Here is a 26,136-nt window from a genome sequence, read left to right on the forward strand (position 1 = left end):
TGGAAATATAATGCCGTCCGCAAGGGTCCAACCCAAGACCTCCCCACTGAAAAGCATGGATCTTTACCACTCAACCAACCCTGCAGTGGCATTTAGTGCGGATTTTGTTCAAATTGGTCAATTGGACCCTAGATTCTATCCTTAAAAATATGAAGTTAATCCACAAATCACTCGAGTTCATGAAGCTAATTACTAAACAAAAATTAAACATAAATATCTCATTACTTACATGATCATATAGACGGTTGGATTTTATCCTTGACACTAATTCGATCTGATTAGGATCCCTAAGTAGGTTGTAAGTCTCATTACTTAAAAACCTACGTCATGTTTTAATGGCAACGTCGGGCCCACTTAAAAGACTCTGGAGTTTTGCCACTTTTCATTTCAGGTATGAAAGAGTTGGTCACTCCATTTCCCATCTCTACCAAAACATATTCAGATATTTAATTTTCACAAAGAAAGAAAGTAATAAACCGTTTTCCTGTCCATTCTAGTCAGGCTTCTAAACCTTAAAGAAAGAAGGTGAAAATTCATCCTTTACCTGACAATCTCTGCCTGTAAGTTCTTTGAACTCCTTTTTTTCCCCTGTTTCATCGCCATCATAATTCCTTGTTAATCTTCCATGGTTTATACAATTGATTGAACAGTTCAATCTTGAGAAATTTTCGGTTGGATTGGTTGTAATATAGATTCAAACTATTGTTTTTATATTTGTTTTGAATACGATTTTCTGAATACCCTTCTTTTCTTTTCTCTTGAGTTCTTCAAATACTGTTTTGATTGATTTTATTGTTTCCAGAGCAATTATTATAGCTTCCTTAGCTGTTAAGCTTCTTAGGGTATTTCATTGAATTCGATTGGATATATTCTGTATATTTCTTCTTGAGGTTCATATATCTGGTTCTGAGGGTGTCATATGATTTAGGTTACTAGTGATTGCTTTACTTTGATATTTGTAATCTGATTTCGTTCCATATTTCAAATTTCAAGTGTCACTGTAGGTACAATTAAGCAGTTAATGGAACATCATCAATCTAACTCTTTTCTCAAGACTAAGAATTGGACTAACTCCTCTTCTTCTTGTGGGTTCTAATGTGTAAATGCTGGACTTTAATGTGTAAAGCTGGACTTGAGGGTTTAAAAAGTGACTATTCTCTAATTGTAGAGTGGGATGTTTGTCAGGAATTGATGTAAGGTATTTTCCTGTTCCTGGTCAAAAAACCACAATGGAAGTAGCATTTTGCAATTCCTTTGCTTGTCTTCCCATGAATGAAAGCCAACTGCAATTGGGTTTGTAGCAACTTGCCAAACCATTAAATAATTATTTCTTGAGAAGAAACAAAAGAAGAGAATACTATGAGAGGTGGCAATGTTTCTTTCCTTGGTATGATGGAAACAGATGCTGTTACCATGTCATGACTCATGGTCATGTTTGGAAGAGCATGTTAGATTATATCAAATTCCAGAGGACCTTACACTTTATATTGAAATTGTGACGCTTATCACTCAGTACATGGCATTGATCTCAACTGATGCCTCTCTGCAATGTGCTTTCGAAAGTCATAAACAAATAGTTTTTACTGAGCCAAGTTAGACGAATAACATATTAAAACTGTTCAATATTAAAAAACATGGATTAAGAATGTACCAGCCCTTAAAAATAATATTTACCTTTTATAAATACCTTTGTTAACTTGTGATAAACAGTTATAAGTAGAATTCAAACCCAAAATCTAGATGCACGTAATGATTTGACAAGCTCTTCAGTCTAGTCTCTATGACTGAGGCTGACCTATTTTGCAGTCTGCTTAATTTTTTGACATCTGACCCCCCTTTCATCCTCTCTCAACTACTTACTACATTTCTTTGAGAAAGTTGTTACTGCAATCCCCTGATTTGTCTAAATGAGTTCTCTTGTGCTTCAGAAATACTATTATGGAAGTGGAGATGGAATCATCCAAAAAACCAAGCCTTCCATGCATTTGTCCAGATGAAATTCATAGTTGCCCCTTGAACACACTTCTTTTTACTTTTTTGTGTTAACTATCATGCTTTGTAATTTGTTATGGTGATTATTATCTTCTAACAACCAAACTCACCATGGGCATTTTGTCCGATTCAATAATATTTGTGGTAGCTGTCATCTGATTGTATTGTTTTGATAAATCATGAAACTTCAGATGGTGCCATCCTTCCAGCTCATTGTGGGAGGCAAGGAGTTGGGTGACCAAATTAAGAGCTCCTACTACACCTTGCTTTCCAGCAACTTTTTTGTTACCTAATTTTTTTTTAACTTCTGTAGTTATTTTGTTCTTCATGCTTGTAACATTAAAAACCAGTCTTCTTCTTATTTCCAGATTCCAAAACGATCACCCTGCAAACTTACTGTGATGGCTTCTTTCTTCAAGTATTGGAATGAATGTGCTGATCCACTGGACTTGGATGCAATGTGGAAGGATTTTTCTGTGAGAAAAGAATGGGATGATGCTGGAGAGAAAAAAGGACAACAAGTTCACCTCTCACGGAATCTTGATGGGGAACCTTATCTTACACAAACTGAGATGAAGGTGAAAGCATGTTCTTAACTCATTATATTTTACCCATACTGCATGCTAAACTGGCTTCCTTAATAAGGTTATTACATTTTACCCATAATATTTTATTTCTAGCCAACCATATTTGGTTTTGCTCCCCACTATGGTTGAGTTGGGAGAGAAATTTAGAATCTATTTGTCACACAATTACACTTCCTGAAATGCCTTTTACAAAAAGTAGCTCTTTGAGGGTGTAAATTTGTTCATAATACTGATTTCTATTGATCCTTTTGGAGTCTTAACAGGTTTTGAAATTCTGAATCTTATTCAGATTTATTTATAATTAGTCTTTTTCTTGTAACCTTCCCATTTCTCCTTTAGCTTAATAGTATTTCCATTGTCAGTTTCCGGTGAGAGAGAATTATCATTATTATTATGTTAGATAAAAACCAACAGATGCATGAAAATTGCCTACTTCTTTTTGTGAGATTTTATTTTTCCCTGTATTTGATTTGGTGTCTCTTCAGACTGTGGCTGAGATTGTTGTTCGGAGGCACTTCCAAGCGCAAGTTGATCTGGTAATCTTCTAACAGTTTTTGTTTCTTCAAATTTTATTAGTTGATCACCTTCTTCTTTTTTTAACTTTTCCTATATCCTGGGCTCATGTTGTAAGATTGCAGGTCTGTTGTTTGTTTGTAGTTTGTGATTAGTTCATCTTGTCTTGTTAACATGGTTAAATGTTTGTGTTGTCTTATCATTTTTAACTTTTTAAAGCTTCTTGAAAAAGTTATTGCTTCTAACTATGTGTTTATGTGCAAACCTTTTTAAAAATTAACAAGTGGGCCTTCAAATAAAAATTCATGTACTTTTACTACCTACTACAAGTCGCTGGTCTGTTATATCACCGAAATTTGCCATATTTCGGTCGTTTCGGTGAGTGGCGAAACAAAACAAAGGGTGAAAACAATATCTGCTCCAAGTCACCAGAAAATTGCTGATTTTCAGTACTTTTTCCGGTGAATCAGCGAAATAATGGCGGAAAATCGCCGGTACTTCACCGAACCTGAGCTTCGCTGTTGAGAAATCCTGGCCGACTGTTGCCTTATACTTTTCTTCTCCTTCTCTGTTCTATTTCTCCAATGCAATGGGCTCCTCTGTGCAGCAACAGAGGTGGAGGAGAATCTGGCTGCCTTTTTCATTTACATAAACCTTGAAATACAACTTAGGCTTTGGCAGAAGCTCCTTAGATAGAGGACCACTAAAAATTGCATTTGTCCAACAATAAGTTCTTCTGGTTTGTATATATGAAAAGAAGCAAATTTACCACAAAAGAAAAGAAAAAATCAGTCGCCGAAGGAGAGATTGAAGATGAAACAGCATTCATTTCTTGTAACTTGAGCTGCTCAAAGAAGAAAAAGGTAAAGCTCTATTTCCAATGAGCATGGTTAAAGATAAAAACAAATGAATACTTGTTAGGTTGATAGATAAAGTGGGTTTTGACTTTTGGGTAAAGGTAAGAGATAAAGTGGGTTTTGGGTAAAGGTGACATCATTGCTGGATTTTTTATTTTTTTCCGCTCGGATGTGTCTGAGATATAGGCGAAATTCGCCATTTCGATGGTTTCGATAGGAGGGCGAAACAGTGAGTTTCACCGATATTTCGCACCTTGCCTACAAGTCAACAATATTTTTGTAGAAATGGGAAACCATTTCTATAATATTATATCTTGATCTTAGGTCTAACCAATTTAACCCCATTAAAACACATTATCAGTAAAATCATGCATTGGTTAATTCAAGGTTGGTCTTTACATTGACAAATTTTCTTTTGATTTTCTCAATGCATGGCTAACAAACATCCTCTCAAATTCCCTGAGAACTATTATTTTATTTAATGAAATTCTTAGTGTTTCAAGTAAAGGCTGGTTCTTTGAAACCCTTGTCCTTGAACAAACTTGGTATGATGCTACTGTGAAGATTATGGGTAGGGATTTTGCTGAATTTTTTGAAATTTGTCAGCTTGATAGAGTGGAAGGCTAGTTTTGAAGCTTAATAACCAGGTCACCACCCAACAGTAAACAGAAATTCAAATAAAGAGTGAACAGTGCAAGAAAGAACTGATGACACAGTTTGTAACATTAATGCAGGAGGTTTTGGTGAAACAGACAGCCAAAAACAGAGGGAGAAATCTTCCAGAGACAGAGGATAACATCTGAGAGAATAAACCCAATTTTCTTACTAAAAAAGTGAACCTGAAAGAGGAGCTTTTCAATTATTCTCAAGAACATCATTGCCTTCTTTTTCACAATTTGTCTATGGTCATGCTATGATCATTATCAGAAACTTAGCCCAAAAGTGGTCTCAAATAAACTTATGAGATCCAAAAAAAATTCCTTCTCATGCTACAAGATACCAAATTATTTATCCTCAGGCTGTACTGACTTTGGATCCAGCACAGTCTGCAAGTTTCCGGGGTTGGGCTAACCTAAAACTGGCTGTTATAAGTTTATAACGTAATGTATGTTGCATCAAATGGGATGGGGCTGGAGGCTTGCATAAACATAAGCTTGCCCCATCTAAGTTATATATATTCTCCATTTTAAGATAGTCATCTCATTTAATCCTCATTGCAACTATTTGTAATTGGCTACACAAATCTTGCTCTATGATTGCAGTATATTTAAAGTATTTCTATGTTAACTTAAAAGTAATGGTGTCCTTGTTCACCACTTTTACTGTAAGGCTTCTCCTTATCTTTCTTTCTTTCCTTTTTTTTTCTTTCTTGTTTTCCCCTCTTCTTTCTGCCTCTAATTTTCACCAAACCACTTCTTATTTCTGTTGCATTCAACTGTTCCCATTTGCAAATTGCCAAACCATGTCAAACAACTTTCAATTTGTGACTCATTTTTATTTTTCTGCTTAGATGAATTCTGTTATGATTGTGACTTTCCCAAACTTGCAACTCACCTATCCAAACATTTTTTCAAACAACATGTGACTACTAATAGAGAGCTGAATTACCATTTATGATACTCGTACTTAGTATTTTTAATATGTCTATTTCTTTGTTTCACCTGGTCTTGTTTTCTTGATTGAAGTTTTATAATGTCATTCTAAGACATGCCATCCTCAGTCAGCATTAGATTCATTGGGTTTTTTCTTGGTTCTCAAGTCTATACATTGTGAAGGCAAACCACTGTATAATATAAAATATTTCAGTTTGTCTCAAGGAAAGTGATACTCACTGTTCACTAAGAACAGGTGTGAAGTGCAGTTGTCCTTTTTCAGAAGGTTCCAGTTCATTATGCTTTGCTGATTATGTTTAGAGATAACTGTCATTTTTGAATTCTAGTAGAAGCTGTCATGGGAATGCTTTTCCCACTAATTTAGTAATCACATATGATCCATGAAGTTAGGATAAGTCTTCATGGGGTTGAATTCCTGGCATTTGTAAAGCTTAGATAAGATAAAAGAGAGTCATTTGGTATGAAGTTGTCCAAGTTTGGCATCTTTCCCCTCATGTGCAGGACATGCTTTGTGCTATTGCTGAACTTCAAAGTAATAGAGAACTCCTCAAAACACAATATAACGAAAAGACTAAGGAAATTAAGTTTGGGATCATGCAGTTGTCACCAGAAACTGCAGAGTGGCTAATCAGGTATCATATATTTGATCAACATCTACATAGAGATGCACTTCTTATGAAATTTTTGGAACCCTACTTGGTTAATAATATAATGCTGAAACTGAAGACTTCCATGCTGAGAAATGGGTTATCGGCACTATGAAATAGAAGGGGACTCGAAACTTCTGTACAGGCCTTTTATAAATTTATATTTTGGTGCAGCATACTTGAAGTGGTTATCATTTTACGATGAGAAGTATGTTCATCGTTGCTAGTGTATCTTGCTGGACCCATTTTATTTCATTGCTAGCTCTAGATTTTATAGTATGCTGTTTCCTCTTGGGAGTATGTCCATTCGTCCACTTAATTCTTTTTAGTGATGAGTTATTTACTTTGGGACAACATCTTCAGGGAAAGAAATGAAGAATTTATAGTTCGGGCTTATAAAGGTGGACCAAGAAAGACAAAACACAAGTCAACATTGGACTACTGGCAACGGTACCTGTTAGTCAAGCAAAGTCTACTATCCTGGAGGTTGTTTCAGTGTCATATACTCAATATGCATTTTGTTTGTTTCCTGCACTCGACTTTGCTTTTTAACTTAGGTTTTTGTCTTCATGTCTTCTTTATTAGCTGAACCTTTTATCTGGAAGCTAAGCATTGTTTACTTTAATTTCTAGCTGCAGCTATCCCATCACATGAGTGGGTTTACTTAGTACGCCCTCCCATTGTTTTCAAATGGCATTACTTATCTTATTCATTTAGTAAAGAGTCATGGAGATATGGACTGTAAATGGTTATGACTTATGTAAGATGTTGAGGAATGGATTAATCCACAGAATTATATAATCAGTCTGGGCTACAAACTCTTTTCAATTAGTTTATTTTTTACCTTATAAAAATCTATTTTTAAGTTGAATCAAAACGCATGTACTAAATTTGTAAACATTTTCCGGTTATTGTGCAGAGAGACAAATGATGCTTCAATGCCTCATACCTCTAGTCTTGCTTTGCCTTTTTTGGAAGAGAAAGGTATTGCTTCTCCTTCTCATAGCATGTATGGCAGGAAAGATGACATATAAATGATTTGTATGTTAGGTCCTGTTTTTCCTCCCTTCTGCAAAGGCGAGAGAAATCTTGACAAGATAAGTTTCCATTCTCAATGAAAGAAATAACAGAAAGAGCGGAAGAAGAAGAAGAAGAAGAAAGGGGGGGGGGGAGAGAGAGTGTGTGTGTGTGTGTGATGTGAACCATCAGGGACCCCCCCCCCCTAGAGGCCTTAAGAAGACCTAGGGTATCAGCCCTTCTTCCCACGACCCCACCGAGGAGCCACACCAGCAAGCATTTTGGTTATTTTCCAGGTGCTGTACTCAATGTCTTTATCTAGCTTGGTCTCAGAAAAATCAGAAGCTCACCAGGACTCCGGATCCACTCTTACTTTGCTGATTGGGTCACTTCTCGATGAGATATGACACAGTCCTAGCATGTCTAGGTGTCTTAGTTTGAAGAGGAATCTTGTAGTCAAAGTGCTAGTTGTAGTTAGAAATCCCTTTTCATTGTTAATTTTTTTATTTGAACTCAGTTGTAGTTTGTAGTTGAGAAGGCTCATTTGAGTTGGATTCCTGTTTAGAGTAGGGGTCTTTTAAGTAGTTGGTTTATTCCAAATAGGACTTCCTAGGTATCGAGATTTACTAGGAGTTACTTCTGTTTTGGCTAAGTCAGTGAATGTAACAATTTGGATTTGATTATTGAATAAAAATTGCAGAGAATTCATTGCAAATGGGTTGAGTAGGGTTTCCAAGGGAGGAAACCCTGCGGCAGTTTTAGAGTTACTTATTCTTAACATAATTCGAGTATTCCAGCAGCAGCAGCACTTATTTTTCAATTTTTCTTCAATCCTTCTTCAAGTAACAGCAACTAAGTTCCAATCCCCACCCCAATTCCCAACCCTAGAGCCTCCCCCTCTCTGTATTCTCTCTTCCCTGCAGCATTCTTCTAGAGCCTTCCCAAGCCCAAAAAACTAAACCTACTTTCCCCTAACCTCAAGCCATAACTTTCTTGGGAAATAATCTTAGCCCCTCCCCAGTAACCTTTGGCTACAGAAGCGACCCAATTTCACTCCTTCCAAATCCTAGAAATCATCCCTAGTTCATGTGCAACCCTAAACCCTAGGTCTGAAACTGAATCTGCAGAGAACTAAGATGCACACCTAATTTAGAAACCCTAAACCTAACAAATCATATTGACTGAACCTAAACATAATTCCCCTTCAACCCTAGTTGATTTTAAACCCTAGAAATCCTAGCCGCAAGGTATAAACCCTAATCCCCTGTAGCCTCTGACTCTAAAAACCCTAAATGGGTCTTCATCAATAAATCCTGTAACAGTGGCCCCTCCATCCTTGTTTCACATCACAGAGAAAGAGGTTTTAGTCCAATTGTTTTGATGATTGGGTGATGAAAACTGGATCCTATTGTCTAGCCATTTGGATGGATCTATGCTTCTTTGACATCCTCTCCACCAATTGCACAACCAGTTTTTGAGTCCTTTTGGTACCATTATGTCATATGAAATCCTATATAATGTCTATTGAGTTTATTAAGGATACTATTGCTCAAGTGTCCATCATAGAGGCTTATTGATTAAGATGAGCATGCCAATTGGTTTATGAAGTCGATTATTCCCAATACTCATTACTTGTGTTTTACATTGATTTGTCGCTAAAAGGTCTTCTCTGATTCCCCCCCCCCCTCTTATGAGGAAAGGTGATGAGTGGACATACTGGGATTCAAGAGCTTTCCCTGAGGACATGGAACAGATGTGGAACAACCCTGATGTCCTCAAAGAGTGGACCCAGTCTAATGAGAAAAGAGGAAAAGTGCGTTTCTCATGTGATGCAGAGAATAGACCGTACCTTTCCCGAACAGAAGTAAAGGTAAGTCAGGATTCTAGTAAGGTTGGGTTTACTTGTAGTAGAACGTATCTATATCTGAGATTTGAAGAATTAATATGGGTGGGAATATTTAGGATTGGTGTGACAAACTGGAGAGATGTCACAGATATTTAGGATTTGTGTGAGCACATCAAGACATTTTTGTTGACCATGAAACATTCTCAGGAAACACTGACAGTTATAAAAATGCTGCCTCTGAAAAATGATATCTAGCTAGAAGTAAGGGATGAGTAACACAAGCCATACTTAACATCTATTGTATCTATCAATCAATTGTGCCATGGAACAGTAGCACTCAATGATGAACCTAGTAATTTGGTTCCGTAGTCCTTATAAATCCAGAGCATAAACCCATTTTCTCAAGTTTCAAACAGAAAAAAGCAATTCAAGTTTCGACTTTGGGAAGGGTGAAAAACTTTGAAAATCATGGGAAAGCATATTAATTCTGTTTATGCATAATGCAGTTTAATAGAACAAATAATGATATTTAGTCATCTTCAATAAAAGAATACAATAAAACAAGCAATAGAATTGAAAAACAGAGGGGGGGGGGGGATAAAACTTGAAGTACGAAAAGTTTTTTGTGCATTCTCAGTTTACAAATTAGCAGGATTTATAACATTTCATATTCAAATGTAGAATTGAGCTATCCATATTTCAGGACCTCTTGAGAAGAACAAAGGTAAAGAGTAGGGAGAGGAGACAGAATGAGAAATTAGAGATCTTTGGTTGCTGGAGTTGGAGAGAGAAATAGGATCAATCCAAAAGAGATGAGAGAGGGGGAAGGGGAAGGAGAAGAAGATACTGATGTTGGGTTGGGTGGTTTACCAAACCCATTAAAAGAGAAACAGTTAGCCAGCAATGCAAGTTTGTTAACAAGCAAGCAATTTGAAATTCATGTCAATCACAGGGGTTGGTTGGTTTATCTATTTATAGAAAAATCCAAAAGAAATCAAATTTTACTTATCTAAGATGGACTCGTAGATATGCCAACTTACCTTCCAAGGTAAAAACTCCAGCATAGAAACTAACTTAAGCTAACCTTCCTAACATTACTTACTATACGAGTCTTTAACTATACTTGCATTCCTCAATGTAAATCAACTAAATCTAATTATTTAAACTTCCAAGTGTCCTTCTCAATACTGCAGCTAGATCAACCAGTGATGTGACCAAACACAAATTACAACTTTGGCCCCACTAATTAAGAAAGACAAATATACCCCTAGTTACGTAAAATCAGATCTATGCTAACCAGGATAATCTAAATTACTTGACTTGGCTCTTGGAGTGCTTCTGCATCATTTCTTTTAATTCAATTCTAATTGGTTTTGGGAACTGAAAACCACAAATATCCAAATCCAAAACAGACAGCTTCACTGATCTTAAAAATGAGGATGTAAACTTGACTTCCAGTTACCTGCACACCTTGTTGTACATTGATTCTTGTCATATCAACACCGCAGTTTGCCAATAGGAGCACTTCAATATAACATGACCTAGTAGATTTTGGCCTCCTAAGATTTCTGTTTTCTATTTCCCGTGGAAAGGGTGTGGGTTTGGAATTTCATTTGCTTCTGTGAAAATTTTATAGGTTTGATAATAACCTGAGCAAAACCATTTTACTGGCTTCCTTTTGCAGGCAGTAGCTGAAATCATTCTTTCAAAACGCTTCAATACAAGAAAAGTAAGACCTGTAAGTGTTTTTTTCTTTCTCTTGGATGTCCACCCAAATTTTGCAAATGGGACTATGTCGTAATTGCATTTTAGCATACACTATCGCCTCTGTGCCTAAAAGATAACGTGAATAGTTATCATTTCAGTTTTGTTGTCCTTCTCCAGTGCTTTTTCTTGACGGTGTCAGCTTACCATGCTGGTAAAATCAACTGTTGATATGCCATGATAAAATCCCACCAGTAGCAGGTCCCCTCCCCTCATAACTCAGTCCTCATCCAATTGATTCCTTAGAATTAATTTTCTTTGGTTCTCATTTCTTAACTACCTGCAAATCATTTGCATTTTAGCTGCTTGCTCAGAAGGGATACTCAAACTTATTGTTGATTGAGTCCTCCTAGGAGTCCAACTCTATTAGAGTTTTTGTTCATGTAATTTTATATTTTCTTGTTACCCAAGTTAGGGTATTTATGTAATAGTGTTCTTTCCACTTTATTATAAATAAAGGGTTTGGAATCACATTGATCAATTCAAGCCATTCTACCAACATTGTGTTTTTCGGTATGGTATCAAAGCCAAGTTCGATTAGGGAAGAGAAAGAATAAAAAAGGGAAAAAAAAGAAAATCTCTCTCTTTCTCTGACAAAGACCTACCTCTACTGCCGCTGCAACTGCTCTGTCGCCGAAACCATCCGTTGCATCCTCATCTTCTTCAGCAATTGCTCTACCTTTCTCTTCCTATCTCCCACAATTGAACCCTTCTCTGCCCTTCTCTTCCATCCGTCTCCTTCTTCTGATTTTTTTCTTTCTTTCTTCTTCTTCTTCTGAAACCATCGCAGAAACCCATCACAAACCCATCAACCAATACTTATCATTATCCTGATTGGACTAAGATCAGAATTTCAAAAATGTTTTTCTATATCTTTTAAGGCCTTATCAGAAATACTTTCTTATTTTAGTTTTGTGGGGAAATTCTTATCTGAGATTCATATTTTGTCTATTGTATTTTTGTTATTTGAGAGGGTAATCTGCCAATTAACACTGGAGACAAGTCCCTAATTCAAATACTGGATTATAAGAACTCCCAATGGCTCATAGATCAATCTCAGTCCAAATTCTATAGACCAGCCATCAAACCCCCTTTGTTCTTTGTTTTTATCTCTGTTTGGTAGGCTTAACAGTACAATACATTCATTGGTCCCCCTACTTGCCCACATACACAGAACCTGCTTGGCCAATACATTTTCTCATAGTAGTAAGTCCTCAAATCCCATTGGACAATCAACTGAATTTCCTTCAATGTCCATTGAACTTTTTCTTGGTGATGCAATTAACAAAAACAGTAATATTGAATGATCTAGAAGATCAAGTCCATTTAGAAATTTAGGAAACTTGAAAGGATTCAGTGAACTAAAAAATCAGTCTCTTGATGCCAGACTATTTATGATAGAATGTCTTAACCATTTCTAACAAACCAGTACAGAGAAAAATGTGACCATAAGACCTATTTTGGGATATATTATCTTTTATGGAAAGTCGTTACTTGTAGTCATATACTAAGCAATTTTTCGGGGAAATTTTGGAAATTTCTTATCCATTCATTTTCTTCTGAAAACCATGTTAGCTACATAAACATTTATCTTTCAAGGTAAAATTGCAGTGAAGTTATATTTGAGTTTTTCTCTGTATTCTTAGTGTAGAGTGATCTTCTGCTGGATTTCAGGTTAAACTTGTTAACTCTTCTTTTACCTTGTCCTGATTTTCTACAATAATTACGTCAATTGTTTTTAATCCTGGAGCTATTTCTCAAAGTATCTTATCTCACTTCTTTTTATTTGAACATTGCACTTCATATAAGTTGTTTTTGTTGAAGCTTGGTTGGTTCTTTCTGAAATTTCTATCCTCTAATCAGACAGTTTTAGCTGCCCTTGCGGAGGTCTGTAGCATGCGCTTCGTGAATGGTGTTGGTTCTTGTACTGGAATTATGGGAATTGATTATTCCAAGGCACAATGGCTGTACAAGTATTTCCATCCTCATGTTACAGCTGTTTACATTCCAAACATCTATTTAAACTTGGAATTCTTTATGAACTAAGTAGTTCAATGAAACTTTTTTCACCCAAATCTTTTCAAGATTTTCCACATGTTGTATTTTGTGTCAGCTGAAATGCTTTTGTCCTTCATCTCATTTCAAGGGATATGGGTTACAAAGCATACAACGTACAGTCTGTTGAGGACCTTTTCAATCCCTTTGCATCCATGTATTTTGGTGCAGCTTACGTGGCTTGGCTATCACAATATGAAGGAAGGTTTGTGTCTCGAACATCCCCTGCCCAAAAATAAATGAAAAATGAATGTGATATAAAATTTTTAAATTATTCAATTTTGGTGGTGATAACCAGGGAAAGAACTCCACAGTTTATCGTTCAAGCTTATCTTGGAGGACCAGGAAGAGTCAGTCTTCAAGAGACAGGGCCTCTTTGGAGTAAATTTCAAGAAGCCTTGAGGCACTATCATGACTCAAAGAAGTATGAATTCTCTCATCATCTGTTAATGCCATAATAAAAATGATGATAACCTTCACTACTGCTTTGCCTAGTTTTTGTTCCTTCCCTTTGCTAATGAACAAGTTGCCAGAGATGTTCTCTGCTTACTCTAATTTACTGTTTCATCAATCCAACTGTAGGGATAAAGGAACCTGCTCCATTTTGTAGTCAAGAAACACTCTGCAGCCATGGAAGCACTAAAGACCAAGCAACCCATCTATTAATTCTTACAAGATTTACAAGGCAATATCCTACTGAACTGCATTTAAGATTGGCAGATTAAAAACAGTGAATTAAGACAGTAGATTCAAGGGATACAGATAAGAGGTTAGTATTCATGTAATGCTTATGTTTTGGTCTCCTTTAAATTTTGTGTAAAATCCATTTAACTATATAAAGGTTGGTGAGATGGAAGTCTTCAAAAAATTAGCAACCTTATTGCTATGTTTGGAATGCACTACAGGAGTATGGTTTCAAAATGTTACTGCCATTTGAAGAATCAAAAAACCTGGAAAGCCAGTTTTCATTCCCACAGAACTCCTTAACCTGGGTTTTGTTGTTTTTTTCTTTCTGTAGTGGTTTTGTTGGACAAAACACCATATTTGTTTCTCAAATCATGGAAATGGTCTTCTTAATCACCCTACAATACCGTTTTGTTTATTTGTTTATTTGTGATATCAATCCTGAACACAACACATGCTACATGCATTTAATAATTAGACATTAATTTTAATCTCATGGCATGTGAAACCTAAAACAGAAACCCACAGTTTAGTGTTAACTTCACATCACCCTGAACAAGTTTTATTTTAGAAGAAAAATAATTAAACCCTCACATGCAAAAACTCGTCCTTCTGTAAACTACACATTAATTAATCAAACAAAGAATCTAGTGTCAACCCACTTGAAGCATGTTCTTGAGTTAGCATTCCCAGATGAGATTACAAATTAATATCTAAGGAAAGATGCAGTCAAGATTGAGAGACATAATAAAAAATTTAAAGGCTTGACCATAGCTCTAATGGGTTAATTTTTGTTTATTAATTTTAACAGAAAGGGATGAATTACATGTTCTTGGTAACTATGGATCCAGTTCACAGCACCATTTTTCTGCATTGGGACTTCCTATTATTGTGTTTGGATTTGATCTAGAGATCATCGAAAGCATATCAAACAAAACCACCATTGATTATAATAATCTCTCCCTATCATAGTTGAGCTAGCTGACATTATGCTTCGAGCAAAGAGATCACTAAGAGACATCCTACACTTTTTTGTCAAAGATGGACCAGTTCAAAGTTCAAACCATCATGATTTGGTCAATTTAAGAAATTTGTTTGAGAGTGTAGATTCTAAGTTCCAAAACCTTTATGGAAGCTCTTTAAGGGCTTGTATAAAATTGAATTAATCTGCTTGAGCTGGTGGAATCTAAAACGGCTATAAGAGAAGCATTCAAACTTACCCAGAAAGAGAGAAGGATTTTTTTAATTTACAGGATTTCTTAGTCATAACTACTTTATGATCGATGCTTGAGGGGGCCCTTTTTCCTAAGTATAGCTTGTACATATAGGGGAGGGAATGATTTATATACAGAACAAATTTCCTAATTATAAGGTAATTTAGATCTTCTATCTTGACGGGTGGAGGTCTGTGCTCTTCTCACATCTCTTTATCATATATTAAAAAGGGGACCCACTGAGAGTTTCACTTCTGATTCATTTTGTTAAAACTCAGAGGTAAGTTTTTGTGTTATTATGTGTTGAATAGGTGTGAGGGAATCACAAACTCTACTCTGATGAATAGACACGAACCGACACCAATTGTTTGATCTCATTTATCATTTTTTTTTTTTCTTCCTTTGTTGAAGATCTCATTTTACCATTCAATGACGAAAATGTTGTGGTGAAATTTAATTTTGCTATTTGAGAAAGAGAACGAGAAAATAATTCTCAATTCCTGTAGCGTATCGGATTTCGGATACAAAGGTATATTTTTATCTGCTCTGTGGCAGTGTCATATACTCATATATCGGTTCATGTGAAGAGATAGTGCGTGACACGTGACCTGGCAGTTGGGTTCATCTCCCACATGGGGATGACTCGTGGTATCTAATCTAACCAACCGATTCTGACAATCTGATTTCGCGGCGATTTACAACATTTTTTGTGGGACCCACCGTAACTGTCCCACTTCATCTGTCTCGGGCTCACACCCACTGTGGGTCCCCACAGGCAGGCAGGCCGGCCACACGGCTCAAGAAAGGCAAGGAATCGGAACGGGACTCTGACTCCTAGGATTAGTTCCTAACTTCCTAGCAATAGAAATGTCAGCAGTCCGAGTCAGAAAACCAAAAATTACAATGGGTGGTGGAAATTGTCAGTGGGTGTGGGACCCACATGTGACTCGGCTGGTGGGGTGGGTCCCAGGCCAGTGGGACCCACATGTAAAGGCTATATTTTCCTTCCTTCTTCTGACTGGTCTCTGACAATCTTGAGACTTTTTATAGAAGAAGCGTTTACTTAGGCTCTTTTTATATCAATTCTCATTCTCTATTATACCTATTTAAAATAAATAAGTCAAGAATTCATTTGGTCAGAATGAATGGTTTGGGAATCGAATTTTATGGATAGTTTGGTGTCAGAAACTTGTTAAAAATGTAGAAAAGTGAAAGGGAGTAGTGTAGTGTGTTGCTTTACCCTCATCTTACTTATAGAACTTGTAACTTACACAATGAGATATGAATTCCATCATAATCCATAATGGACAAAGTTCATTATGGATTTTGGGGTTTTTCTATTATTTTAATTTTCGATGATGCCAAACATTTTTGATTTCTCATATTGACATGATTTGATCCAGGCTTTAATACTTGGACGGATCGGATTCTCGACGAGGACTTTCGGTATCCGATTCTGAAGACCAAACCAAACTTAACTCATTCATCATCACTAATTACTTAATTAATTAATTAACAAAACGTGTTGACGTCACTTCCTCAATTTTGACTTTATCTTTGAACCATTGGTCAAATTTCACAAACCGCCCACATCAGACCGGTATCTATTTGTTGGATTCACCTCTTTTCCTTTCTCATTTGGTATTTTCCATACACCCATTACCAAAGATCGAACTCACAATCTCTTCACTATAAAAATTTGATCTTACCAACTGAACAACCCTACGTAAATTCAATTCCTCTATATTGTAGTTAGGATTTTGTTCGAAGTTTTCTCTTAATATAATTTTTCATAATTTCTTCTCTCATTTTTTTTAATGATATTTTGTTAGGTGCTAGATAGGTAGTATGGTGATGATGTGATCAACCTATTCTTCATTCCGTAGAATCCAATTTTCATCACTTTAGAATCATTTTATCTGGATTAGATGAAGAATTTCCGTACGTTCAACGAAAATGTAAAATCTACGACTTTTTTTATCGGGTCTAATTAAACAAATCTTGGATGGAAATAATAAGGATGAAAATTGATGACATCATTAGAATTTAAGAGAGAAACTCATGTCACTTAATCCAAGATTAGATGAGATATAATGGTATTTTAGACATTCAAAGACAAAGATAATAGTTAGTTAGTGATGACATATACATTAAGAAACGATATCTTCATTTGAAAGATCTAACCCTCTTATTGGTAAGATAATTAGAGAGACCAAAATTAATGGTCAGCTTTCATTCCTGAAACCTCTTTCTTTGGATAATAAGCTTTCTTAAAAGTGAATATCACCCAATCTATTACTTGCACGTAGAAACTAGCATCCCATATGAGTATTGCCATTTTGTAAAAAGATGATTATGACTAATCTATCTGTTACGTAATATCTTTTTCAAGCAATTGGATTCTTTACTTTTAAACTCAAAAGAGTTCTAAAACATTGGTCAAAAAAGCCTTACAAAGCACAAATAAATGAGAGACAATTGGGATTAATTGGACGGCCCTGTTGGTCCCACATGCTTTCCTAGGTATTGAGTTATCGACATGTGTTAGAACGAGCACCAAAGAAAATATAAACGGAAAAACAAAAATACATAAATTTAACATGATTTACACACCAATGTATATCGACTGGCAGAAGAAAAAAAAATTATAATAAAGATCTTTAAGACAATGTTTGGTTGTAAAACGTCACTAGATTCATGAAATTCGGGAATTTCATTTTTTTGTCTAAAAACATGAATTAAGTCATTTTTAGATATTTAATGAAATTCATGGATTCTACTATAAGTATAAAATTGATGAAATTTGTGGATTCAAGCAGGTAACCCAACGGAAATCTATGAACTTTAATAGATTTGAGGTTAAACAAACAGGTAATTTTTTAACCTTGAATCCGTAGATTTGAAATCCCATTTCATTTCAATTCTCTATATTCATATAACCAAACAAGCCCTAAACTAATCACCAAAAATAACATTACAAAACTTTTTATTCAAATCTCTATATTCATATAACCAAACAAGCCCTAAACTAATCACCAAAAATAACATTACAAAACTTTTCATCCAAAACTCTAAGAGGAAACTCTCAAATTTCACCATAACTCTATACGAGAAACGTAGTATTCATACATATAGGATTTCAATCAGATAATCATGTCGACTCATTAGGTTAAGTCGTGGGTAAAGTTATTCCACGATATCATATGATACTAGTCGATGCATATCCATATTTAACCAAACCGATACAATACATCTCGATACGTCTCTACATTGAATTACACCAAAATACATTAGCCAGAACGATACAAAACTCAATACAGGAAGATACGTCTTTTAAAATTACCTGACCGATACGATAATTGATACCGATACTTTAAACCTTGATTTAGAGTGGCTAGACATGACAACGTGAAATAGACAAAATCATTTAATATGTGCCAAGTGTCATGTTACACGACCATAGCATTAGATCCACTTTATTTTCCACATGGATTAAAACTGTAACATCACCATAATTCTATTTTAGCTAAAGAGAACAAAGGATTGGAGGGTTTGATACAATTCATCTATACCATACAAAGGATAAAGCATTATCATGTATATAATTTATATATATAAATTTAGGTTTATTAGGTACACCATTCCCAATTGCAACAGCAACCCAAACGTGTCATGTTACCATTGGAAATGACAGGTTCTTAGAATTAGATCCATTAGTCATTATCCAAAGTACCATCTTATAGAAACAAGTGTCATATTTCATAGAAAATCTCTTTTGTGGAACAATTAACCGAAATAACCGCTAAATGATCTCTTTTTAGTTTTACCACCCAACAAATACCCACATGCCACCTGTCCATTTAATCAATCATTTTCTTTTCCTCCTTGGAATTTATAAGAGACCTGAGGAGTGCAAAAGAATGCTATACTCACAGTTTTAATGGTCGGTGGATCACAGTTATAGCTTGAACTCAAGTCCAGAAACGGAACTAAGATTCGACATTAACAGAGTCACCATGGCCTTTCAAGTTTTAATTTCATTGTCTTTACCCTGAAAATTTGTCCAAAAGCGCAGGAGAGAGAGCGAAGTGCTCATATTTGAAACCCTAAGAGGAACAAAAAAATGCCCGAAATTGATCCTTACAAAGAATTTTTTTTTTAAAGGGCATGTTTGGTTACATTAGAAATATCTAGATTCATGAATACAATACTTATACCTGCTTGGTTGTGAAAATTCATGGATTCATGAAATCTAGAGATTCATCTTTTTACACTAAAAACATGAATCTAGAAATTTATAAGTATGGAGTGAATACTATAAAAACGTTAAATATTTGCATGTCGACCAAAGAATTCATTCCACATATTTAAGTTAACCAAACAGTTAATTTTATGAATTATGATTCCATACATTTGAAATCTTTAGACTCATGTAACCAAACAGGCCCTTACATGAGTCTGGAGATTTCAAATCTATAGTCATAATTTATAAAATTAAATGTTTGGTTGTGGAATGAAATCTGTGGATTCATCCTAAAAAAATGACATGATTTTTGTGAATGTGCAAATGTATAGTTTTTTTGAAACCTTTAGATTTCACCCCTTACCCATAAATCTACAGATTCACGTTTTTAGTGTAAAAAGGTGAATCTCTAGATTTCATGAATCTAGAGATTTTTACAACCAAACGGGTATAATTCTCAGATTCATGAATCCAGAGATTTCAAATCACTGGATTCATGTAACCAAACAGGCCCTAAAAGAATCTGGTGGGGCTATAGCCCTCTTTAACATGGGGGAGCTCCACCAATGCTCAAGGCATCATAAAGATGTCTCAGCAAAAATTGGTTAGGGTATGACCGTGTAAGAAAACTCTCTCCATCTCTCTTGACTCTATTTGTGCAGAAGTCTTTGGTAAGTCCACCTTGGAATCAAAATCTTTGAATAAGATGCCCAAAATTACCTTAAATATGTTTTTCTTTGAAAAAAGGAAAGAAACTAAAATTAACTTGGACCACATAAGGCAAAACCAAACGTTCCCTTATTAATTATTTGAGATAAAACCTACCCCAAGTTGCTAATGACACACACATGAGCATTATATAAAGAAGTTCCCAACACTAACCCCACCAATTCCAACTTCTCTTTTACTTCCATAGTCTTCATTTCACTCTTCCTCTGTCGAGTCTCTTCTGCAAGTGTGAGGAGCGAGAGAAAGAGAAAAAGACGGAAACACAGATGACACAAATGGGTATGTTGAGGTGGGCAAAACAGACGTCTCCCACCAACTGTGGTGGTGAAGATGGTGGCAACACCTCTACTCCGACCACCCCTGCTACAACTCCAGCTGCCACTTCAAGAAGACATAACAGTTGTTTCTGTCTAATGAGACTTGTGAAGAAACTGAAGAAACATAGCCGGATGCTTTGTCAATCAACGATGAACAGTAGGTCCAACAACAGCTTTCATTGCAAGTATGATCCATGGAGCTATGCTCTCAACTTCGACACAAGTGGGTGTGGAAGTATGTTAGATGATGATAACTATCACCACTTGCTTGCCTTTTCTTCAAGATTTGCTGCTACACCACCCAATGCAACACCAAGGCTTCTTGCAGTAGCCACTTCTCATTAGTCTTCTATCTTTCTGATCTCTTCTTCCTTCTTCTCTGAACTTTCTTTTTTTTTTTTTTTTTCTGGTTTCATATAACCCATCTATTTTTTGGGTAATTTCTGTAACTCTGTTTTAGATGTAATGGATGTGAATATTCAATCATGGCTACTGATACCACATCCCCAATTTTGGTAGAAAGAGAGAGAGGCTCACACTGCACTTTAATGGGTTTTTAAAATTTTGATAGATAATGCAGAAGATCTGTTCCCTAATTGCCGTTCATCTTTCTGGTGTCTTTCATTGTTTTTAGAGTTCTTCGATTCAGGGTAATGGTTTAGAGACCGTAAAGAGACTGGAATCAATTAAGACTTTGGCTAGATTGAAATCAGGAAAAGCCCACGAGGCAATGAAATGGGGTCAAATAGATCTGCTTGGGTTCTGCAGATCTCAAAAGTGAGAAAATTGATGTCAGAGAACCAAGTCCAGAAATTAAAAATGCCAAGCTCCTGTGATCTGATTAATTTCTGGGCTGTTTTAAATCTGCAAGAGCTGTTGTGGTGGGACCCTTTTATATTCACTCTCTCTCTCTCAATTTTAAATGGGTCATGTTGATGGTTCAGTTCATTTAAAGAGCGAGGGCTAAGGTCATTTGAGAGTTCTGATTGGATAAGAACATTCTTCAAATGGGTTCTTCAAATTGCTCTTGATGGATCAGTTCATTTAAGGAGAAAGGACTAAGGTCTATTGTAATGGAATAAGAACATTCTTCTGGCCAATAGCTTTCAAAGAAAAAAATGTCTTAATTAGTATACCTGTTAAGCATTATCTTGGGTTTTTAAAATTATACTTTACTTTAAACTTAATTATCAAAACAACTTATCAAGGTAACCCTACCTAAAAACCATTTTCATCCAGTAAATTAAAGCTGGGAGCACATTTAGCTAAGCTTATAGGAGTAAGATCTCCTCTTTCTGTGCGAAAAGCAGAAGCTCATAAGATGGTTCACATGTTCTCATCTTCCAACTTACTGTTATTGAATTCACTTTTTGAAGCTTCTGAGATTCTGAAAAGTAGAGAAACCTTAGAAGCTTAAGCAAAAGGAACATCAAGTGTTTAATTATGAAGCTTTACCACACTCTATGATGAAATGAAGTAGGTCAGCAAATGCCAAAAATTATAGAGATGAGAACCACTTTTGATTCCAAGCAGTGGTTATAGAACCTCAGAGACATTCAGGTAAGACATAAGGTGCCAAGTACCAACTACTCCAAACTTCCAAAGCTAATACATAAATAAATAGGACTAAAATAAACAATATGAGTTTGGTGTGAAACAATCTTGGCCTTAACAGCTTCTTGTGGTTTCAAACCAATCATGTGCACAAGCTTGGTAATGTGGGTTCAAGATTTGAGTCCCTACCATGTGCATGCATGACATCCATGTATTGGAGATCAGAATCATAAATCCCCTCATTTTTTTAGTCTGTAATGAGTTGATAGAGTAGGGTATAATATCTTCTTGTCAACTAAATGGTGCTTTTTCACTAATGAACCAATTTCATACACAAAATGATATATTCAAACAACTATACAAGGATTTATATGATACAGACAAGTAGATGTGAGCAGCTTCATTTAGCAATTGAAAATGATGCTTGCTTCATGTTTCTCCATGATAAAGTTGATACTAGGGTTACAACAAGGTCAGGCTGGACTGGGCTTCTTGAATCCCTGACGTTACAGTCGAACGCCCAACATTGATTTTAATCCTAACCCTGAACACACTCGAGACGTAACCCTAACCCTAACTACGTGACAACAGAACAATATAATGCTTAATTTTCATTTACCAAAAATAAATTAACATGATCGTTAGGCAGTCATGGTAGGCTAGGTCAAACACTCAACCCCGATCCGACCTTGACCCTTGTTCATGCCATCTCTATCTAACCAAACTCTCCATTAGGGTTAAAGCTGCACACTTAAAGCATATAGACCAGCAACAACATCAGTATCAATATCATCAGAAACCAATACAAAGTAATATTCTTGGTATGTTTTTTCCAATTGAAACATTGGTTTGGGGAGGAAATTATAAAATAAAAAGTCTAACTGAAGAACCAGGGACCACTTTGGTGACAATGATTTAGCCTGGTATGACTACCGGATCAGGGACCATCAGAATTGATTAATGCAAATCAAGTAGTTTGGATTTGCAGATCCATTGATGAACAAAGTCTGGTCAGTAGTAGCCAAGAGTCAAGACTCCCAAGACAAATGAAGTAAAACAGAGAAATCGGATGGTATGGAAAATGGTCATCAATCCAAACACTGAACTACCTGGGTGGGTGCATGAGACCAATTTAGTATAGTTTTGGGTTGGTCCAAGCATCTTTCTTTGCCCAACCTTGGGACTACAGAGATACGTATACATGTTATTTTAGCATGAGGTTCTGCTTACAGATAGAGACTTACAGAAGCTACAGGAGAAACTTCCTGGAAACATCAAATGATCAACTTGGCTTGGAGATACCTATAAATTTCACAAATCACCATTAAGAATGTTTCTCCACTTCTCCTTGTCCTATGCATCTTCTTGTAATCGGTTGTTGTTTAACTCATGATTGGTGGCATTCTTATAATTGATTTTAGGTCTAAGAATGCAATTTGAATTTTGAAACCCAGTTCTTTTCCAAGAGAGCATACCAAAAACAGCTGATGTTTGTTTAGCACTAACCCAGATTGGATAAAAGTTCACAAACGAGTCAAGGATCATTGATTTTCTAGTTCACAAAATTTCAACCAGAGTCCCATTTACTAGAAGTGATACATGAAGATCAATCGTCACTAACTTAATGAAAATTTCTATACCCAGTAGGGGAAAAACCACCTGGACTCGATGCAAAATATATTTATCTACGTGAGTGTTCCATAATCTCTCGTTTAAAGATACATACAGTACAGTGTCTTACATCTTTTCTTCTGTAGGAACCATCATTACCAATTTGTCATCACTGAACCCAGTTTTGGAAACATCTACCTTCATTAAGTAAAAATTTTCATGTAGCTTCATATGCACTAGTGTTTCATTACTCAAATTAAGTTTTGCCCATTCACTTGTTTAATGTTCGAGCTCATTGCTGCACATTCACCAGTATTCCTTGAGTGCCATGCTTGGAATTGGAACTTTCAGAGTTGCAGATCAAGAAGAGGACCTCTATGGTCTTAACTCTCACAGCTGTAATTCAATCCGAGTATGCAAGAGTTATATTACCCTTACAAACAAGCAGCATTCACTAGATGTGCCTGTGTATTGGGCTCGACCGTGCTCATGTGAGAGAGAATTCCAGCTTCTCCTTGCATAGCACCTCCGTAAAGATGACAACATCCTGTTCAGGTAAAGAACCAACCTGTTTCCTATTGGGAGTGAGACCAAAGAGCAGAGGAAATGCTGCGAACCCAAAATCTATGTATATATTTCATTTCTCTTAAAGAAGCTTTACACAAGAAATATTCTAATCGATCCTACTGATGCTAGTAAACACTCAACAAATCTTTCTTACAAAGAATCATCGCTGATGGAATGCTCTGAAGCTACAAGGGTATAGAGGGAAAAATGGCTATGGTTCACATTCATTCCCATGATCATCTGACACAGTTTCCTCAGAAGATATTTCTCCTTCAGGCCGGACGATATTACAAGGATCTGAGTGAGTCTTGCTCGAGTCTCCACTTTCAGTCCTGGCAGGTGTCTCCTTGGGAGCCTCACTCCAAGGAGGGAATGTTAACCTCTGCACTAACTTTGGTTTTTCATGTGCACCTTTGAATTCGGAGCTTCCACCCTCAGCAACAGCATCAGGACCCTTTGGCAAAGGCATCTCACTTCTGAGGAAGCTACCTCCATCCACTCCTGGTACTGGTGATAAATGTGGGCCTGGAGCCACACAAGATGCTACCAAGTGAAGCACTTCAGGAGAGGGGGATAGTCCTTTGCCAATTTTCTTGCAGTGGTTTATATATAATGATGATGCCGGTGATAAACTCATCAGATTTAAATTTACAGGTGGCAAGTTAAGATCCGGTTCAGTCCAAGGAAAACCTGAGGATCCAGGCATCAGCGGCGGCTGCAGTGGCATCGGCGATGGTGGTACCATAGGAACAGAGCTTGAAGCAATATTGTCACCAAGCAAACTGATCTGAAATTTTTTGCTGGATTCAGCAATGTCTGGAGCCATCCGCTTGAGCTTTCGCAACCTACGTTTCTCTTTCTTCAAACTCCTCCTAGGATCCCTAGGTTGGGAAGGGGGAGGACCTGGAACATTAAATGGAGGAATTTTCAGTTTCTCTTCACCATAAAGCAAGCGTACAGAATGAGCTATTGCCGAAACAGTTGGGGGCAGATCAGGTTCTGGTGGCCTTGCAGGAACACCGACAGCTTCCCGAAGCCAATGAGGAAGCTTGCTTGTCATAGAACTAGTTCCAGCTGTGTCATCCTTTGCAGTAGAGCTACTGGGCTGCTTATTAGACTCAGGCAGCACGCAGGTGCTAGTGGATTCACCACCACGCATGCTGTTATGAGAATCCCGCAACAAATTAAGCGATCTATCCAAAAAACTCGGCAATTTGGGATACTTATTTGGACCTAGTTCATCCTCCTTTTGCTTAAACTCACAACTGCTTGAGCGATTTACAGCATCAGCACTCAAAGTACTATTTGTGAAAGAATTGAGTGTAAACGGATGCTCCAAATGTAAGTTTGAAGAAGTCCCAGGCCTATCTGATGTCCCAGCAGGAAAATCTCCAATGAAACCTGGCCAAAATTTATCAGGTTTCCAAGGTGGAAGAAGTGTGTTAGGCTCTACAGACGATGGATCTCCATAACTTAATTGCATATCTGTCAGATGAGCCCGAAACTTAGTAGGCAGACTGCGGTCTGTCCCAAGACTAGAAAGTCTACTGCCATGCAATGCCCGCATCATCATTCCATCAGAGATGCCAGGGAATTCAGTAGATTTGGTGGCTTTCCCAGCCTTTGTCACTGGCAATCCTGACCCATCAAAGATCTTGCGCTGTTCCTCCTCCCACTTCACTGATAAATCTTCAGGGGTTCTGAATTTAGAGAACTTTAGCTTGGAATCTCTGAGCATGGCATCCCAGTTACCCCGTCCATGACGACGAACACCAATCCAAAGGGCATCAAGTTCATCTTCAGACCATGTATCAATCTTTGATCTTTTTTTGAATAATTTACTTGATCCTGATCCTGCTCTCATCATTATGTTGTCAAGTACCTTCCTATGATTCTCTGTCAAGGAAGAATACAAGGGTGGCACCTGACCTAGACCCAACGTGGGAGGCACCTCTCTTGAATGTGGATTTTGTCTTGGATCCTCAGGTGGTAATCTCATATTTGGCAACAATCTCATTGCAGAGAGATCTTCCAATGAGTCATTTAGAGTTTCATTTCTCATGCCTAGTGACAAGTTAGGCAAGTAGTCAGGATGGGACCTTGGAACATTCTTAGATGGGAGTGAGAATTTAGGCACCCGATTCTCATCAACAGCCAAGTTTGGCTGTGTCATCTTTTCTTGAAAAGCAGAGAAAGAAGAATCTGAAATACTAACAGGATCGGGCCCTCTTACTTGTGTGGTTGAAGGAGGATACTGCAAAAATAGCCACCAAATAGAAGGGAGAATTTATAATCTTGGCCAAGTTGAAGCTCAAGATATCAATAA

General features: G+C 36.7%; 2 protein-coding genes and 1 pseudogene across 5 annotated transcripts in view; 2 read left to right on the forward strand and 1 right to left on the reverse strand.

Annotated features, from left to right (window-relative positions):
* Positions 1 to 402: 402 nt before the first annotated feature.
* LOC149005810 (uncharacterized) lies at positions 403 to 13,960 on the forward strand (annotated as a pseudogene). Its single transcript, XR_016175689.1, has 12 exons — positions 403 to 560; positions 2,361 to 2,570; positions 3,065 to 3,115; positions 6,064 to 6,417; positions 6,573 to 6,695; positions 7,129 to 7,193; positions 8,927 to 9,096; positions 10,757 to 10,810; positions 12,700 to 12,809; positions 12,983 to 13,096; positions 13,190 to 13,315; positions 13,474 to 13,960. The product of XR_016175689.1 is annotated as an uncharacterized LOC149005810 (transcript).
* Positions 13,961 to 20,036: 6,076 nt separating this feature from the next.
* LOC149005811 (uncharacterized) lies at positions 20,037 to 20,423 on the forward strand. Its single transcript, XM_089135998.1, has one exon. It carries the CDS (start codon positions 20,037 to 20,039, stop codon positions 20,421 to 20,423), a length of 387 nt encoding a protein of 128 aa, XP_088992124.1.
* Positions 20,424 to 23,335: 2,912 nt separating this feature from the next.
* Positions 23,336 to 26,136, reverse strand: part of CHR4 (chromatin remodeling 4) — a 30,891-nt gene continuing 28,090 nt past the window's right edge. For all 3 annotated transcript variants that reach the window (XM_089168938.1, XM_089168937.1, XM_089168935.1), the window contains one exon: positions 23,336 to 26,064. In XM_089168938.1, the coding sequence (XP_089025064.1) occupies positions 24,022 to 26,064 (2,043 nt within the window). In that variant the 3' untranslated portion in view covers positions 23,336 to 24,021. The remainder of the gene's footprint in view (positions 26,065 to 26,136) is intronic.

Source organism: Hakea prostrata, chromosome 9 (assembly GCF_041222555.1).
Source record: "Hakea prostrata isolate BN-2017 chromosome 9, UWA_Hpros_2, whole genome shotgun sequence".
Taxonomy (NCBI): domain Eukaryota; kingdom Viridiplantae; phylum Streptophyta; class Magnoliopsida; order Proteales; family Proteaceae; genus Hakea; species Hakea prostrata.